The following is a 20,117-nucleotide window of genomic DNA, read 5'->3' as shown; positions in this document are numbered from 1 at the left end:
CACTGAATCCTAAGAGTGCCTAGCAGGTAGTAGGTAGGGACTCAACAGTTGTTGAACATAGTGAATGAGATAATGTAAGAATGAGATTACTGAATTCCTAACTGCAAAGTATATAGCAAATTATTAATTGGTTATATAAAAATGAACTGTATACAACTATGGCTTTAAGTATTTATTCCAGAAACAGGAGACATCAAACTAAAAGACTGCCTGGAGAATCCAAATCAAGAGGAATAAAGAAGCCCTAGCCAGTCTGGTTCAGTGGATAGAGTTTTGGCCTGAAAACTGAAGGGTCCCGGGTTCGAGTCTGGTCAAGGGCACATGCCTGGCTTGCGGACTCAATCCCCAGTGGGGGGCGTGCAGGAGGCAGCCGATCAGTGATTCTCATCATTGATGTTTCTATCTCTCTCCCTCTCTAAAATCAATCATATATATATTTTAAAGGAAGAAATCAGTTTAAAAAGCAGGGAATGGGGCAGGTGAAGAAACAGGATATTCCAGATACTTAACCATCCCCATTCCCAAACAAATATTACTGAACACATGTTCAAACTGAGAAAAAGCCATTTTAATAACACACACATACATTCATAGGACTTTAAACAAGATGTAGTATAAATCTTAAAAAAAAAAAAGGAAAGGAAAAGAAAACCTGTATCTCTCTGTAAACTGCCTAGGAGCTGGTGGATTAACTGGCTGACAGGACTGCCCAGGGAAAAGAAACACAGATAATGAGGTGCACCCACACTGGTAAGAAGTAATAAATGACCACAGATCATGCTCTGCACGCCCAGCCACCTGCACCCTAATCTTGCCTTCGTGGAGGCAAATCAGGACAGTCCTTCCCTAATTTTCAAACTCACTTGTTGATGGATCAATTCTTAAAAGTTTTTATTTTAAAATGTAAAAATTATTCTTGGTTTAAAGACTTGACACATTATTACTGGCCAGTCCCCACCAACTATACTTGCTTGACAGAAATAAAAATGCAAATGTTCCAACTGAGCCTGGATGAGAACACACCACTTTCTATCTTTCACATCTGGGGAGATATTTGTGAAGTCAAAAGCAAGCTATTACTTGTACCTCAAAACAAAAACAAAATGCCAACCTTCCAAAAGGTGACAAAGGCACCACTGCCATCAGGAGATAGACAGAAAATGTACAACTGCTGTTACTGCACTGCTACATAGATGCATTTTGTGCATGGAGAGCATCTTCACTTAACATGATACAACTAATAGAATTGTATTTTCGGATAACAAGAAAAGCAGTTTAGAAAAGGCAAACAGTTACACACAAAAGCATAAACACTTACAAATACCTTAAATTTTAGCTTGCAACAAGGGTAATAAGTTTGACATACATATCCAGAAAATTAGACAAGGTGATTTTTGGCACAGTAATACTGCCAAACACACCACCACTCAGTGCAAGCTTTGTTTGCCAAGACCCAAAAGTGGCCTGACATTCTCTGTGCAATGAACAATTTCTCCCCCACTACCATCCCATTCACTGGGTGGGCAACAACAGCAGGAGGGAGACAAAGCAAGGGGACTCAAGAGGGAGAAGGGTAGTACTTGATTTGGGAGAAAAACCATGGGCTACTTGTGCTAAGAGAGAATCACACAATTTTTATGAGAACCTGAATGCAAATACTGACTGAAATATGACCTGGAGACTGAAGACGTCTACCAGGGTCTTAAGTACAAGGGTCCAAACCGATGTTTGGCCATTTATTTTAAAGGGACACATGAAGCATATTTCTGTAATGGAGAAAGACAATTAAAAATAGAGACTTTTCTTATTGGAACTGCTAAATAAAAATGTATCAAAGTGGTTTTAAATTTGATGGGCAGTTACCTGTTGAAACTGCAATACAAAAGGGTCACTTAAAAAAAAAACCTGAATAACCCACTTGTCCCCCCCCCATCAATGTACACATTAGAAAATATTTACACACTGTAATTACAAGCAATATAAGCAGTATTTTATACTTTTGAGATTTTGTACACTTTACACAATGCAAAATGAGAAAAATATGAACACTTATAAAATTACACACAAATAATGTATCTACAAAGTATTAAATTACAGAGTGAAAGCCCCCACTGTTGGGCAGATAGATGCCAGAGTTTCAAGCTTCTGTCAAATATAACTCTTTGTATCTATCTCATTAACCATAAGTGGCATTTTCTAACAATACCCTTAAGAGGTAGTATCAAGTTAATATTCTTACCAGTAAACTCAATACAGAATAAAACTTTTGTTGGTCTGACAGGGTTCTTAGGAACTGAATTTACTTAGTCTTCCCTAGAAAATCTCTAACTGCTCAATGCTTGACATGGGCTCAAAAGTTACTTATGCTATTTTAAATGATAAATTAAAGATAAAATGTTTTTTACTCCTAAGCCTCAATTCAGAGTTAGAAAGCTAATTTTCCAAAATTTATTTTCTCCTCTATCAAACTAGAAACATCAAGTCCAATTCCCTTCCCCATCATCTTTCCCCCCCACAACTGGAGACCTCAGAGTGCTCAGGATAGCTAGCAATGTCATCCAAGTCAATACTGAAAGAAAAAAAAAAAGTTGGCATTTTCTTTTACGAAAGAAACCCTCCTAAAAGGGACGCTCAGTCAACAAAAGAATTTTTCTATTACTACCAAGGGCTTCAAAGGGCCCTTGGGCTAAGACCAGCATGTGCATTTCTACTAACCCTCCACCATTTAAACTAAAGGGTAGCTTTCCAGTGTTTAAGAATTTAGAGCAGCTGTGGTTTTTAAGTGCAACAACTTTAAAATACAAGCACAAACACACGTGTATGTGCACACACACGTGGCAATGTTCTAAAGAATAAACACCATTCAGGTTTCTGCCAAGGTGATATACTCATGAAAATAAGGTTTTGGAAACTTGTTCAGATATTTAAGCTTTTACAATACAGACACCTCTGTAATATGGCTACTAAGGGGCCAGAATTCTACGATTTAGCCAAGATGCTATGTTTTAACCAGTATTTTAAAAAATGCACTGGAAATTAAAAACAAATTGCATATGAATGTTTTGGCATGAAAACAGAGCCACTGTTTTATAGCTTAACCTTTGCCCCTTAAGGGGATCTGACAATATACCTTCTATTTCTCAACCATTTAAATGTATTTAAAAAACCTAACATTTATAATCTTGAATAGTGAAGGAAAATGCGTGGATTGGAACCTCCTATGGTTTGTAGGAGTTACAAAAGAGATTTACCTTTTTTGTTACTAAACTCATTTGTAAGCTTTTCCATTAAGTTTTAAAATAACCAAAAGGGAAAATTAAACCCAACTAGAACTTGGTCTTGGTTTCCATGTACAACTTCTCACATTGGTCCAAATCTTTTCTTACATATTTCATGTGATTATCCAAGTGCCACAAATACAAAAAACAAAACAAAACAAAATAAAAAAAACCAAACACAAACAAACAAACAAAAAAACACACCACTGGCTTATAATTTAACAGAGGAGTTAATAGGGGCGATAAGACATGCAACTATAAGCTGCTTCTACTCTTCCCGCCTGTTATAGGATTCTACTCTTTTAAAAGGCCAATTGCCTTAATTAAGCAGATTGTGTTTCATATCTGCTCCAGAAATGGCAATTTCTTTTATTACCAGCCTCATACTAGATATTCAAGTGGCACACTTGCTGCCCATTTTCTTAGCATTCCACTGGATTTTGTAGTAATCCTTTCTACTCCTCTAGGAAAGGCTCTTATTGAATTTCTCTTGGTTCATATATTTGCTGTTGCATCTCCTGTTAAGAATCTGGAACCCAGAAATCATGAAGTTGCCCCTAGAAAACAGAAGGGAGAAAAAAACAGAATAAAGAAAAACCAAATTATGAATTAATCTTTATAAAACATATCATCATCAGACAATGAGTTTTAATAACAAAAGTAATAAAATCTTTATACTGTATAATTCTCTGAAAATTTATGATAATCAGATTCAAGTTTCATATTTTGTGGTCTAACAATTAAAAAATATAAAGTAAGTACAAGATGATTTCTCTTCACCAACATACACATTTAGAGGGTGATATTTAAGACGATTAAGTAAAATGTTGAGCAGATTAATATAGCTTAAGATTCCTCAAAGACTTCTCTAACAGGGCATGCATATCTTACGAAGAACACCAATAGCAAAAGAGTCAAAATGTCATAAAATAGTGAGACTGCTTCCTAATTAATATTCAGTGTTCCTGTTACTTTGATAAAAAATATAAGCAACTCCTAGGCCCTGGACCAACAGCACTGGCATTAACCTGAGAACCTGGTAGAAATGCAGATATCAGAGGTCCAACTCCAGACAATGAATAAAAATCTGCATTTCAACAAATTCCTTGTTGATGCTTATGCACATTAAAATCTGAGAAGTTTGTTTGTCAACAAGCAGGATGGCAAACTTAATAGCAGGTATTTAAACAATGCCTCTCTCAAATAAAGTCTCCTTAGATATGACACTAAAAACATGACAAAAGGAAAAGAAAACAGATAAAAGGAAAAAGGAGATAAAACTGGACTTCATCACAATTAAAAACTTTTGTTCTACAAACTACACCATCAAGACAATAAAAAGACAAGACACAGAATGGGAGAAAATGTTTACAAATTATACCTACTAAGGAACTTGTATTTAAGACTATAAAGAGCATTCTTACAATTCAATAATAAAAAGATAAAAACTCAATTAAAAAATGGGCAAAGAAGTTGAACAGACATTTCTCCAAAGAAGCTATATGAATGGCTAATAAACACATGAAAAATGCTTATTAGTCATTAGGGAAACGCAAATTAAAACCACAGTGGGATTCTACTTCCCATCCCCTATAATGGCTTTAGTAAAAAACAGATAACAAGTGTTGACAAGAATGGGGAGAAATTAGAAACCTCAAATATTCTAGTGGGAATGTAAAATGGTGCAGCCACTTTGGAAAACAGCCTGGCAGTTCCTCAAAACACTTAACAGAATTACCATATGACTCAGCAATTCTACTCCTAGGTATATGCCCAAGATGGTTTCAGTTGAGAGATATGTCCACATAAAAACCTGTACACAAATATGCATTAAAGCATTATTCATGATAGCAAGGAAGTAGAAACAACTTGAATGCCCACCTAAGAAGTGGGTAAATGTGATATATCCACACAGTGGAATATTATTTGGCAATAGAAGAACATACATGCTGCAACATGAGTTCACTTAACATTATGTTATGTGAAAGAAGCCAGTCATAAAATACTACATAGTATATTATTTCATCTACATGAAATATAAAGAACAGGCAAATCTATACAGACAGAAAGTCTGTAGTTGTCTAGGGCTTCATGGAATGGGGATAGTTGTTGGGGAATGGGAGTGACTGCTAGTGAATATGGGATTTATTTTTTAGTAATAAAAATGTTCTAAAGTTAATTTGTCATGATGGCTGCACAACTCTATATATACTAAAAACTACTGTAAACTTTAAATGGCTGAAATGTATGATATGTGAATTTTGTCTCAATTAAGCTGTTGAGAAAAAAGATTCTTGTGAAATAACCACCACTTGATGCACTTACACTTCTTTAAATAAATTAATGAATACAAAGCAAACAAAAAAAATACAAACTATTATACTGGAGTTTTCAGTTTATCTTAAGATACACAGAAGCAAGTGCTGTCATATTTTTTCAAATAATATGAAGAAATACCAGTTAGCAAAACTATTAAGAATAAATAAGACTGTTTAATAAAATGACACCTGAGTAGGCCGACAGTTCTGGATAATTTCCTGCCATTTTCCATGTATCCTGGCAACCAAGTCTTTTACCTTAAAAATATCAAACAGGGGAAAAAGGATCAGATCAAAACATCCTTACCTAAAATCAATTTAAGGCTTGATACAAAAGATCTGATAACCATGACAGGCCTACACACAACTCAATTTGATTTTGTCAAGAAATGAAAAATAAACTACTCATCTTCTGGAGGTGTTTTAAAATCAGTGATTAATAAGACTTCATCACCATAATCTAAAATAGTGAACACTTAGGACTCCATTTTCCAATTATACAAAAGATCATCCACAAAAACATATTCCCTATCTTCAAGACACACTCATTTTCAACTTGCTGGCTTTTGAACACTCAGATAGAGAAGCTAAAGGGGAGCCTTTGTTATTGGGGTCCAAGGCTTAGGCTGTTACCAGCTTCTATTTGAAAGTCTGAAGGCCACAAAGAATGGTTGTCATTTGTTCCTTTCAACATGATGAAGCTTCTTTACTAGTAAATACATGGTACATTCCTACATTTGGAGGTTTAACAAGTTTTTATGTAAAACTTAAATTTTCCTACCACTCTAGAGATTCTCAATTAGCTCTTGAACATAACAGCCTGAGAAAAAGATTTTAAACAAGTCAGGAATTTTATAGCTACTTTAAGTTTATAAAGTAAATTGCAAGATCTTTATATATATATATATATATATATATATATATATATATATATATATATATACTTTTATTGATTTCAGAGAGGAAGGGAAAGGGAGAGAGAGTAACATCAATGAGGGGAGAGAATCACTGATTGGCTGCCTCCTGCACGCCCCCCACTTGAGCCCGCAACCCGGGCATGTGCCCTTGACTGGAATTGAACCCGGGACCCTTCAGTCTGCAGGCCAACACTCTTATCCACTGAGCCAAACCAGCTAGGGCACAAGGTCTTTCCGCCCCCGCCACCCTCCATTTAGAGTTCAGTAGATTCAGTTTCTCTAAAACAATTACCACCTTTCTACTAGAGGCTTGTGGAGAGGCTCTCAACTATTTTAACTCAACTATTTCAGCAGGGCCATCCCCTAAGCAATTTCCACAGACCTCTATGTTATTCTCCACTTTCAGTAAGAGGAGCCCTGGCACCAATCTATGTCCTGCTCTTGGCTTTAAGAAAGAAAAACCTTGGGTGGTCTCCTTTTACCATGTCTGTCAGCAGTAGCCACTACCACTGATTCTACAGGCCAGTAACTCTAGTTAGTATTCAAAAGAATGTGTGCTTCTGAAACTATAGTTTCCACTCTAGGCCAAAGAGCTATCCCCTACGTGTATTTGAAAATCTGCAACCTGATACAGCTTTCTTAGTTGCTCATTTTTGTATTTAACTTAAATCTATTAAAATAAATACCGATACTAAATCCAAATGGGCTAACCTTTACAGCCAATTAATGTAAGATATAAAGTTACAAAGCTGATAGTCAACATTCAATGACTATTCAAACACAGGGACAAAAGGAATCAGTTTTGCATTATAAAAGCTAAAAGATAATTTGGAATAAAAAAATTCTTAGAAGAAAAAGTTCTTTAAAAACTGTAACTGCCAAATCATTTTATTAATACTAAAGTTGCTTTCCTAACTCTATACTCATATACTTAGCTTTTTTTACTCTTTGAATATACTAAACCTTTAAGGAAAAAGCTTAGCAAGCTTACTGCTAAATCATTTCCATCCTAGAGCTCAGACTGGATGATGTCTAGGACTGAGAAATTTGAAGAGTCCTTCTTCTTTGAACACATTCTCAGATGGAATATTCAAAGAGTAACACCTACCTTACTTCTTCTCTATGAACAAAACAAACTTTTATAACCACCATTTTAAAGCTTATATATTTACTTAAACAATGCTTTAATCCTTCAAGTCTACTTAAACATAAAGGTCTTAACTTGTACATAAGTTTCATTAGTAGTAGAAGAATTTTTCTCCTTATCTGTCAGGAATTTTAGAATAGAAAGCATAGTAAAATTTCTTCCTCAAATATTAATGTAACCAATATTAAACAAACAAAAAAACATGTAAAAAAATGAAATGCACACTTACCTTAGTTCTATAAAACAGTCTTGCATCTTCCCTAATATCACACTTAACGTGCTTTTCCAAAGCCCCACAGAGGTGCACAAAGTGTTTCTGTGCAAAACAAATGCAAGGAATGAAAACAACTCTGAAGCATTACAAATTACTAAAACTCAAAAGCATTTAAAAATTTACCATTCTCCAGTTAGCAATTTCTGATTTAACCATCCAACACAAAACAGTCGTATGAAAGTAATAACTGCCACAATAAGACTGTTATGGTTTATTACTAATGTAAAAAGATATACACAATAATAGCCTGGCCAGTGTGGCTCAGTGTTAACCTATGAACCTGGAGTTCACGGTTCAATTCCTGGTCAGGGCACATTCCTGGGTTGCGGGCTTGATCCCCAGTGTGAGATGTGCAAAAGGCAGCTGATCAATGATTCTCTTTCATCATTGATGTTTCTATCTCTCTCTCCCTCTCCTTTCTTCTCTGAAATCAATAAAAATATATTAAAAAAAGATATACACAAAAATAAAAGTAGTTTTTTTGCTACATATTGAAGCACATTAATGGAAATTAATCCTAGAGCCCAGATTGTGATGTAATGTGTTAAAAGTCCTTCCTTTAACACATTTTTTCATGAAATATTCAAGTAACAGCTAACATTTTTCTCTATAAACTATTCTAATAGTAGTTTCTTGAAAAATTAAGTGTCTTACCACAATGAGGTATCACCTCACACCTGTCAGAACGGCTTTCATGAATAAACCAATAAACAAGTGCTGGTGAGGATGTGGAGAAAGGGAACCCTTGTGCACTGCTGGTGGGAATACAGACTGGTGCAGCCACTGTGGAAAGCAGTATGGAATTACCTCAAAATTAAAAATGAATTTGCCTATCACCCAGTGATTCAACTTCTGGGAATTTATCTGAAAAAACTGGAAACACTAATTCAAAAAAATATATGCACCCCTATGACCATTGCAGCATTCTTTTTTTAAAAAAATATATTTTTATTGATTTCAGAGAGGGAGGGAGAGGGAGAGAGAGATAGAAACATCAATGATGAGAGGGAATCATTGATCGGCTGTCTCCTGTATGCCCCCTACTGGGACCAAGCCCACAACCTGGGCATGTGCCCTTGACCAGAATCGAACCCGGGACCCTTCAGTCCGCAGGCCGACGCTCTATCCACTGAGTCAAACCAGCTAGGGCTCATTGCAGCATTCTTTACAATAGCCAAGATTTGGAAGCAGCCCAAGTGTCCATCAGTAGATGAGTGGATAAAACAGCTATGGTACATTTATACAGTGCACCATACTACTGGACCATAAAAAGGAAGAAAACTTTACCATCGAGACATCATGGATGGACCTAGAGAACATTATGTTAAGTGAAATAAGCCAGTCAGAGAAAGACAAGTACCATATGAGGAAGTTAATAAACAAACTAAACTACCAAGCAAAATAAAGACAGACTCATAGAGAGCAGGCAGGGGTGCTCTGATTGGCAAGGTTGTTGCGGCGGTTGGGGGGAGAGAGAGAAAAGGGTTGAGCAAAAAAGAAAAATTAAATGTCTTTCAAGTTTTAGAAATATATAGTCCAAAACAGTCACTCTCATACATATACTTAGGTTGAATATACTAAGGTAAGAATGCAAACAGACACTTTAAAAAAGGTTTTTATTTTGCCTGGCTGGCACAGCTTAGTGGTTGAGAGTAGACCTGTGAACCAGGAGGTTGAGGTTCAATTCCCAGTCAGGGCACATACAGGGGTTGCAGGCTCGATCCCCAGTGTGGGGCATGCAGGAGGCAGCCAATTGATGACTCTCATCATTGATGTTTCTATCTCTCTCTCTCCTTCTCCTTTCCTCTCTGAAACCAATAAAAAATATATATATATTTTAAAAAATTTTAATTGATTTTTAAAGAGGGAGAGGGAGAGGGAAACATTGATGTGAGAGCAAGACATCAATCAACAGCCTCCTTCCTGCACTCCTCCCAACTAGGGATGGAGCCCAAAACCCCTGCATGTGCGCTGACTAGGAATTGAACTGGCAACCTTTTGGTGCATGGGATGAAGCCCAACCAACTGGGCCACACCAGCCAGGGCTAAATGGTTACTTTTTAGGAGGGAAGTGTGATAACAGCTATTTTAAATAATTAAAATTTGAAAAATTTATAACCTTTGATCTAGCAATTCTACTTCTAGGAATTTACCCTACACAAATGCTTACATAGGCTGGTAGAGATGTATGAATAAGCATATCCGTGTTAGTACTGTGTGTAATCACAAAAATATTCATCAATAAAGGTTTTAAAATTATATAGTTTTTAGACAGAAGTGCTAATATCTTAAAGCAGCGCTTTTTCAACCAGTGTGCCATAAGAATTTTTAAAACATGCAATACTTGACTACTTAGGGGCACTGACCCCCTTTCCCTTAGATTATGAAATAAAAAAAGTGACAATATCGAACACAATAATAGCCATCCAGTGTGAATGAATCAAAATTGTACCCATTTGTTTTGTTAGGCTGGCAAAAATATATATATTTTGGTGTGCTGCAGAATTTTATTAATTAGTTTATATGTGCCATGAAATGAAAAAGGTTAAAAATCACTGTTATACAGCCCTGACCGGTTTGGCTTGGTGGATAGAGCATCGGCCTTCGGACTGAGGGATCCCAGGTTCGATTCCAGTCAAGGGCATGTACCTTGGCTGGGGGCACATCAGCAGGAGGCAGCTGATTGGTGTTTCTCTCTCATCGATGTTTCTAACTCTCTATTCCTCTCCCTTTCTCTCTATGAAAATCGATAAAATAAAATTAAAAAAAAGAAAATCACTGTTATACAGCAAATCCAAAGTTAACTTTTATTAAATTTTCTCCTATATACAGAATTTTCATAAATTGGTACATGGAAAACAGTATGGAGGTCCCCCCGCAACACACACACAAATTAGAATAGAACTAACATATGACTGAGCAATCACTCTTTTGGCTATCTACCCCAAAAATCTGAAAACACTTATTTGTAAAGATATATGAACTCCTATGTTCACATGGTGGCCAAGACATGGGAACAACCTAAGTGTCCTTGGATGAATGACTGGATAAAGATGTGGTACACATATATAATGGAATACTACTCGGCCATGAGAAAAGATGAAATACTGCTATTTGGGACAAAATGGATTGATCTTGAGAGAATCATGCCAAGCAAAATAAGTCACACAGAAAAAGAAACATATGATTTCATTCATGGAGATATAAAACAGAAAGCAACAAATGGACAAACAAAACAAACAAAAAACTCATAGACACAGACAACAGTATGGTGGTTACCAGAGGAGAATGGAGGTGGAGGGAGGTAGAAGGTAAAGAGGGTCAAATATGTGGTGACAGATGATTTGACTTTGAGTGGTGAACACACAATGCAATATACAGATAATGTATTATAGAACTGTACATTTAAAACTTATATAATCTTTTTAAAAAATGTTTTTATTGATTTGGAGAGGGAGAGGGAGAGATAGGAACATCGATGAGAGATAAACATCTACCGGCTGCCTCTTTCACGCTTCCTACTGGGGATCGAGGCCAAAACCTGGGCATGTGGCCCTGACCAGGGATCGAAACTGTAACTTCTTGGTTCATGGGTCAATGCTCAACCTCTGAGCCACACCAGCTGGGCAAAACTTATCTCATTAACCAATGTCATCCTAATTAGTTTAATATAATTAATAAAGAATGTTCATTCATTCATTCCATCAATAGTGACATTTATTAAAAACAAAAACTATTTAAAACTACTTACCCGTTGTCCAGAAGAAAAAGAATGGGAACAACTAACTTCACCAACTAAATGAAGAAGAATGTAGGTCAGGTAATATGCCTATTAGAGAAATGAATAAAATGAACACCCATGAAATTAGCTAGCATAGATATCACTCCAGTTTACACATTGGGAAAGCTGCCCAGGAAGGATTAAGGATTTGCTAAAGTAAATTGAGTCAGTAAGTACGAAAAAGCCATGCATTTAACCCAGGCTTTCTGATTTCTAAGGCAAGTGCATTCATTTTACCTCACAACTGCCCAAGTAAAGGGCTACAAAAAAATATTCCCAGTACTAAATTACCAATAACCATCTTTTTTTTTTACCTCAATCTCAACTCTCAAGTTTACTGAAGAATTTTACTGAAGAATGTTACTGAATGATAGCAACATTCACTTTATAGTACTCTCTAAATGCCTATGCTGTATCAGTCTATGGTTAGGAAGGTGGCATCAGTCATGCTCATATGTACGCTTTTTGAGATGATCTAACTTCAGATACCTGCTTTTCAAGTTCCAAATGAAGACTGTCATCAATGGTGCCATTTGGTTGTTCAGCTCTTTTCTTCAAGACCATTTTCTTCAATAAATCAGAAGGCTTCATTTGTACAAGATACCGATGTAGGACTGATATCTATCAAAAGAAAGACATTGAGTAATATTAAGCAATACAATTGTTCTTTCTCAGGCTATTTTTTTTTTTTAGTGTATCCTCCATTCATTTTGACTTCTCTAATTTTGGCCCTTTAACTGATACCAATTTCTCTTCTATTTTAAAGTCCTCAATTGCTTAAAAGGGATTTTAAAGATTAGTACTTGTAATTGAGGATAAAAGCTTAAGGAGGAGACCAAATGGCATTATAACAGAGATCAAAGAGAGTGTATTTTCTGTGAAATTATTTGAAAGTCAGCAAAATTGAATCTCTCTATGAGTAGAAGTCACTGAATTTTTTAAAGGATTCCCTTTTGATGGCAGTAAATATCACTGAAAGGACTGAGAAATATTTGATAATGACCCTGGTGACTCAGAAGTGGTCCCCAGGTATCTGGAATCAAATCTACCTCAACTCCACCAATGCAGCTGTTTCTTTCAATCTCTCTGTCCCTGAGCACCTTGTGCACACTTCTATCACTGCTCTTACTACACTGTACCACAATGGTGGGTTTTTTTGTTTTTTGTTTCAATGACTTAGGCTATGTTTTCAAGGGCAGAGTCTCTAATTCATCCCCCTCCCCTCCAGATTATCTTGTACCAAACTGCAATTCAAACAAGAGCACTACATCTAAATCCGGTTCTATGTTAGTTTTCAAATATAACTATGAGTAGTCCCATTAGTACTATTAATGTTTGAAAAAAGCCTTCAGGACTTCTCAGAGTAGAACTTTCCTAGGACATGTTTATACACACTCATGTATCTATGTGAATACTTACTACTGAACAAGTACTGAATGAAGGGCAACAACATTTAAGCTCTACAATTTAAAGACTAATATTAAAACAGGTATAAGATGCAGTTAATGTACAAGAGTTTTGCAATTTCTAATCTTGTGATAAAATTGTTAACCTTGAAGAGTTAATTTAATAAATGACATCATATACAGCACATTATGGTTTTCCTAGCAGATTTTTTACACTATTTCATCTAAATTAGCGGTCGTCAACCAGTGGTCCGCGGACCACTGGTGGTCCGTGAGGTCCGAAAGGTTGGTGACTGCTGTTTTAAGGAAACCTTTGGAGCAGCAGTCGCCAACCAGTGGTCTGCAGTGGTCCATAAGGTCCAAAAGGTTGGCGACTGCTGATCTAAATGTCCACAACAATCCTATGGAGATAGTAGAGGGTGTGATACCATCTCCATTTCACAGATGAAGAAACGAAATCTCATTCATTATCATCCTAAAGATTACATAAAGAGTATTATGTCTAAGAGTTGAGATTTAATCCCAGGACTTTTAACTCAGGATCCATCAATTTTCCCTACACTTTACTACTTCTTCCATTTACTAGGAATACAAAAATGTTATTTATACCTGCAGATTATTGGCGTTAGGAATATCTTCACATTTCTCATCCAAAAGCTTTGAAATAATCACTAGGCTGAGGCACTGTCTCAGTTGCCTGAAATTACAATTTTAGAATGTATTTTAATCAATACTATTTGAGAAGCAGATGAATGAGCCAAAAGTTCTTCTAGTCCTGCTAACATATAAGCTTTAATAGAATAATAAAAGTTTCATGTAAAATATTTGTACATAAAGTTAGAGTTGCCTTAGTATCAGAATCAGGCTGTCAATGCATTTTCCCAAAGCTAAATATGAAACAAAAGACTCAGATCTAACACTTAAGGTATGATAAAAGAAAATAAAGGTCCCAAAAGCATTTTGTTAATGTAAACATTATACATTTAAAAATATATTTTTATTGATTTCAGAGAGGAAGGGAGAGGGAGAGAGAGAGAGAGAGACACACACACACACACATCAATGAGAATCATTGATTGGCTGCCTCCTACACACCTTCAACTGGGGGCGAGCCCGAAACCAAGGCAATTCCCCTGACTGGGAATGGAACCGTGATCTCTTGGTTCATAGGTCGATGCTCAACTGCTGAGCCACATCGGCTAGACAACACTATACATTTTAAATGTTTAATTCTCACTTTTCAATACCTTCCACGGGATGTCCAGTTAGGGACCAGCTGTACCAACCACAGAAGGTTGTGGGGATGACTGGAGAGTTCATTTATGGCCAAACAGAGTTCAGGCACCTGAAAACAAAGAATGAGTAAGATTTTTCAAACAGTTCAGTGGAATCAAATATCCAACAGATCATCTACAATGATTTTGCCATAATGGAAGCATTATTATGAAAAGAGCACTCATTTTTAGAAACAGCATGGAGTCTAGTACCTGCTAAAATGTACATAGTACACAGATTCAATTTTATCTTAAACTCTGAAACAGACTGAACAGATACCTATCTATATGTACTTAAATATTCCTTCTTGGAAGAATAAAGTGATTTGAATACAACTACCACTTCCCAAAAGTGTATAATGAGAGTTGTACAAGACCGTATATCTTCCTGGACCTGGATTCCTTGCATTTTAAGGATCCTTCGCTATTCCAGTATTTAAAGTCTAACAGAATTGCTTCAAAATAATCCGAGTAGGGTAAAGAAATATGGGGGGAGGATTCAGATGAGACAAGATAATGTCTTGACAATAACAAAGCTGGGTGATAGGTAGTTAAGGGTTCATTACACTTTCTTCTATTTTTACACTTTGAAATTTTCCACCAAAAAACTTGAAAAACATAATTTTTAAAAGTCTAAAAAAATTATGTTTAGCCTCAATATGGCTGTAGAAGTTAAACTTATATTTTTGTATGTATAACTCACTCCATCATTTCTTTTCGGTCTCTGCTCAAAGGTCACTCTAGAAAGGCATTCCTTGACTGCCTTGCTATTCTCTATACTCATGTCTTGCTTTATTTTTATTTGTAGCCCTATTATAACTTGACATAATATTATATTCTACATTTACTTTTTATTTATTTTTAAAATATTTTTTAAATTGATTTCAGAGAGGAAGGGAGAGGGAGAGATAGAGAGAGAGAGAATCATTGATCAGCTGCTTCCTGCATGTGCCCTTGACTAGAATTGAGCCTGCAACCCTTCAGTCCGCAGGCCGACACTCTATCCACTGAGCCAAACTAGCTAGGGCAACTTTATTATATAACGCTCTGACTAGGGTAAAACTACCATGAGGTCAAGGGCTTTGTCTTTTTTAACAGATGTATCTCTAGCATCTACATTAATGTTTGGCCCACAGTAATTCCCCAATAAACACATTTGGTGTGTGTGTGTAAAAAATAGTTTTAGAGACGATTCAGTTATAATGAATTTAAATAATACAGTCCCAGCAAAGACAGTCCCTTCCTCAGTTTATTTTTCATCTGCCCAAGATCTTTTTTTCTTTTTTTAAAATATATTTTATTGATTTTTTACAGAGAGGAAAGGAGAGGGATAGAGTCAGAAACATCGATGGGAGAGAAACATCGATCAGCTGCCTCTTGCACACCTCCTACTGGGGATGTGCCACAACCAAGATACATGCCCTTGACCGGAATCGAACCTGGGACCTTTCAGTCCACATGCCGACGCTCTATCCACTGAGCCAAACCAGCTAGGGCCTGCCCAAGATCTTAACTGAGCTTAGAAACTGTTCTGCATGCTCTGTGAAAGTCAAATTTTGATGTTACACAAGAAAACCAATACTAAACTTTTAAATAATATTACCTTTGTGTTCCAATCTCTGATGTTTTTCATCAGGTTTATCAGGAGACTTTGAAAGTCCACTAGAGGAATCTGCTTCAGCTGTTTTTCCAAACTCATTTTAAATAACATTAAAATCAGCAACATTATTTCGTGATCCTGGTAACCTTCTGGATGTATTGATGTACATAAGCCTAGAAACTTTGACACAAATGCAGAGACAAAGCTACTTGAGATAATTTTTACTTAAATAGTTTAAAATAACAACTTTTAAATAAAAAATGCAAGAGAATTGTGTAGAAAACAAAACATCAGTTGCCTAGGAAAAAAAATACTCATGTTAGTAGTTGAATTAGGTGATAGGATTAAGTATTTTCTTCCATATTTTCTCATTTTCAAGATTTTCCTTTTTCTTTCTTTTTTTACATATATTTTTATTGATTTCAGAGAGGAAGGGAGAGGGAGCAAGAGATAATAATGACAGAGAATCATTGATTGGCTGCCTCCTGCACGCCCCGCCCCCTACTGGGGATCGAGCCTGCAAGCTGGGCATGTGCCCTTGATCGGAATTGAACCTGGGACACTTCAGTCTGCTGAGCAAACCAGCTAGGGCTCAAGATTTTCTTAATGGTGCAATATCATTGATTTGATCCAACCACTAAAAATGCTTTAACACCGTTATTCTTAGTCACTGAGTTATATTGTAACATTTTTTCTTCATACATCTGAATGCTAAAAAAATTATTGGTTTAAAGATATTAGTTTCAAAAAGCTTCTTGGTAAAGTATTCCTAGAACTATGTTAAATATATACTCTGATCTAAAGATCCCTTTCACTCCTAATATTAAAAACCAAAATAAAAACAGCAAAAATTATCTTTAAAACAAAAATTTCAGAGACTGGAAATCACCTGGTAAAACATTAGTTATTTTGTTTTAAAACCATTAACCACAAAAGTAAAGGGTTCCAGCTCTGATTTAAAGACACACATAAGTGTTTTACCTACCTTAACCACATTTAAAATGTTGGTTTCAGGAAGAGTTGAAAAAATCGGCTTACAAGATGATTCTTCACTTTCTTTTCCCCCCAATGTCATTTGTGTTTCAGAACTATCGAAAATGAATAAAGCAAAAATGAAATTAGGTACAATATAATTATAAGAAATATAACATCAAAAATGTATATTATATTGAGGCATAATTTACATTCAATAAGAGGAATATGCCCATTTTAAGTTTTGATAAATATATATTACTAGTGTAACCCCTATCCGAATCAAGAAACAGGACATTTCCATTACCCCTAAAAGTCCCTTCTTGTCAGATGCAAGTCAATCCACTTTCTCTCACTCCAGGTAAATACTAATTTGATCTCTATCTCTATGCATTAAGTTTTTCCTTGAACTACTACTTATTATAAGGCACTATCCTCATTACTTTTGGTGTCAGAGTTATGTAGATGATGGCTCTGACTACAAAAAGAACTCTTAATATTTAAAAGCCTCCTATGACTTAAAAAAACTGCCACAGCAATATAAAGAAACTGTAAGCCTCCCCATTGAGGTAAGTGAAGAGGAGACATATGAACTTGGCCTTCAAAAGATAGGTAAGATCTGGCTGGGTAGCTCTGTTGATCCTGTACATCAAAAGGTTGTGGCTTTGGCCAAAACCGGTTTGGCTCAGTGGATAGTGTCGGCCTTCGGACTGAAGGGTCCCAGGTTCGGTTCCAGTCAAGGGCATGTACCTTGGTTGAGAGCACATCCCCAGTAGGGGGTGTGCAGGAGGCAGCTGATCGATGTTTCTCTCTCATCGATGTTTCTAACTCTCTATCCCTCTCCCTTCCTCTCTGTAAAAAATCAATAAAATATATTTTAAAAAAAAAAAAGGTTGTGGCTTTGATTTCTGGTCAGAGCATATGCCTAGATTGAGGGTTCCATCCCTGGCAGGGCATGTATTGAGGCAATTGATTGATGTTTCTCTCTCTCTCTCTCAAATCAATAAAAAGCATACACTTAGGTGATTTAAAAAAAGATATTTCCTTGTTTAATCTGATTAAAAAGTCAAGAGGTATCAAGATACAGTATGCTGTGAAGAATTATACTACCAGTCTAGAGTATAAAACAATCACTTCTACTTTTAGTCCTTTTTTTTCACAAGTGTTTTATGCATTTACAAATAAATATGAGTATTTCCCCCCACACACACACCTTTCATACAAATGTTAGCATACTATATACTACTCTGTTGTGCACATCTCTTTTTCACTTAATATATATCATGGAGATACTTGCATATCTGAAGAACTTTTTATTTTTTAAATATCTGCTTGGTAGTCCTGTTTCCCTTGCTAGCTATACACCTTAGGCAAGTTACTTAATATGTTTCTATGCCTGACTTACCAGTAAAATGGGAATGAAAATACTAATAGTTGTAGTGATTATTAAATGAAATACTACATATTACGCCTTAGAACCATGCTTTGCATATACTAAGCAATATGTTTTAGGAGTTGTGATGATTATTATTAATGTACCATAATCAGCCCCCAATAGATGGACTGTCTTTTAAACAGTGTTTCAGTAAGTAAGACAGTTAATATTTTGGCAGAGAAACACTAAGGATGGAACTGAAGGGTCAGTCTGAAGAAGAACTAATGCGATAATGGCTAATGTATAGAAAGAACAAGCAGATATTTTGGCTAGAACAAAGTGAGAGCAAAACAGAAAACAGGTAAAATATTACTACTGTGTTTTTGAATTTTAAAAAAAGTTTCTATTTTTCCCTTGTTAAACATGATGGCTTTAGATGAAGATAGAGGTTAATGTATCTAATTCAAGATCCATTTAAACTTTGAAAGATTTTTTTAAAAAATCAAGAACGGATATTAAAGTTATTAAAAGAATGACTATTAACTATTCTTATATAAAAATTAAGAGAATGTTTTTGGCATTAATTATGAAGAGAAAACTTACACTAGATTGTCTTCATTAAAGTCTGGCTGAAGTTTCTCCAGAGGAAACAAAAATCTAAAATCAATTCCCATATTGAAAAACACAGCTGCTATATCAGACAATGATGGGATCCAAGGCCAAACTGGTGAATCACTGAAGGTATCTAGTAGAAGAAAATATTTTATCTCAAATCCTGAGTTCACAAACTCACAGTTGCAAGGTGATAGTCTGCATGTGAAACATGGATTATTATAGTGATTTTATATGACAACTGGTAATGATATTTTAACAATATAGTTGTATAGAATGATCATATAAAAATTACAAAATTTCAAATAAATATGAAAGAAATGACATTTATGAACAAAGTATCTGAGAGAGGATGGATAAAAGGGTGTAACTCAGGAGGAAGGAACACATTTTTAAAAGGCAGAAATAACAATGGTAAAATACCAACTACTATTCGCACAGGGTGATTTTACCATCACCAGTGTCTATGTGTCACAATCCTCAAAACAAGACAGCTAGATCACAATGCTTGTTTCATTATAAGAGATCGCAAAGGTTTTGAAAAAGCAATTGTCAATTTTGCAGTAGACACTATCAATCACCTCAGTGCACAATCAGTATAATACTGTTGCTCACCAAGAGCCAATTAAAGTTAATTGACTAAATAAATAAGCTTGCAACTATTTCTACTTACCTAGCACAGTAAGCCATGACTTGGTAAATATTAGGTAAGGGCTGCCACTTGCAACATCTTATACAACTAGAAAAATGCAGATACTCATTTTTGATGGCGTTTCATTATTAAAGACTTTAGATTACAAAAATAATTTTTATTCTATATTCCCAAATATCCTACTAGTAATTTTCAGCAATACAAAAAAAGACCATGTACATATCAACCAATAATTCATACTGCTAATTACCATTATATACTCACCATTTCTAATTGTTATTTCCATCAATGTACTTAAAATCTGCACGGACACAATACAGTCTGTATGAACTGACATCATCTAAGTAGATGAATGACAGTATTAAGGAGAAGAAAGAAAACATAAGCATTTACTATTTGCCAGCCACATATACAACAGGTGTTTTATGTGCATTTCATTTAATACTTATAAAAACCTTATGAAGTGGTCATACATCACACATAGGAGCAAATAGGCTCGGAGAGATTAAAT

The 20,117-nt window shown here is 35.6% G+C and overlaps 1 protein-coding gene across 3 annotated transcripts in view; it reads right to left on the bottom strand.

Annotated features, from left to right (window-relative positions):
• Positions 1–236: 236 nt before the first annotated feature.
• Positions 237–20,117, bottom strand: part of SLF2 (SMC5-SMC6 complex localization factor 2) — a 42,416-nt gene continuing 22,535 nt past the window's right edge. The window contains exons 10-20 of one of the 3 annotated variants that reach the window (XM_079793059.1): positions 19,871–19,946; positions 18,946–19,087; positions 16,981–17,083; positions 15,999–16,175; positions 14,369–14,466; positions 13,731–13,818; positions 12,205–12,336; positions 11,686–11,763; positions 7,890–7,976; positions 5,786–5,854; positions 237–3,835 (exon numbers count right to left, since the gene is read on the bottom strand). In XM_079793059.1, the coding sequence (XP_079649185.1) occupies positions 3,800–3,835; positions 5,786–5,854; positions 7,890–7,976; positions 11,686–11,763; positions 12,205–12,336; positions 13,731–13,818; positions 14,369–14,466; positions 15,999–16,175; positions 16,981–17,083; positions 18,946–19,087; positions 19,871–19,946 (1,086 nt within the window). In that variant the 3' untranslated portion in view covers positions 237–3,799. The remainder of the gene's footprint in view (positions 3,836–5,785; positions 5,855–7,889; positions 7,977–11,685; positions 11,764–12,204; positions 12,337–13,730; positions 13,819–14,368; positions 14,467–15,998; positions 16,176–16,980; positions 17,084–18,945; positions 19,088–19,870; positions 19,947–20,117) is intronic. The other 2 variants (XM_079793058.1, XM_079793057.1) reach the window with 2 other exon arrangements.

Source organism: Cnephaeus nilssonii (genome assembly GCF_951640355.1).
Source record: "Cnephaeus nilssonii genome assembly, chromosome: 16".
Classification (NCBI taxonomy): domain Eukaryota; kingdom Metazoa; phylum Chordata; class Mammalia; order Chiroptera; family Vespertilionidae; genus Cnephaeus; species Cnephaeus nilssonii.
This window is presented reverse-complemented; position numbering and strand designations above follow the sequence as displayed.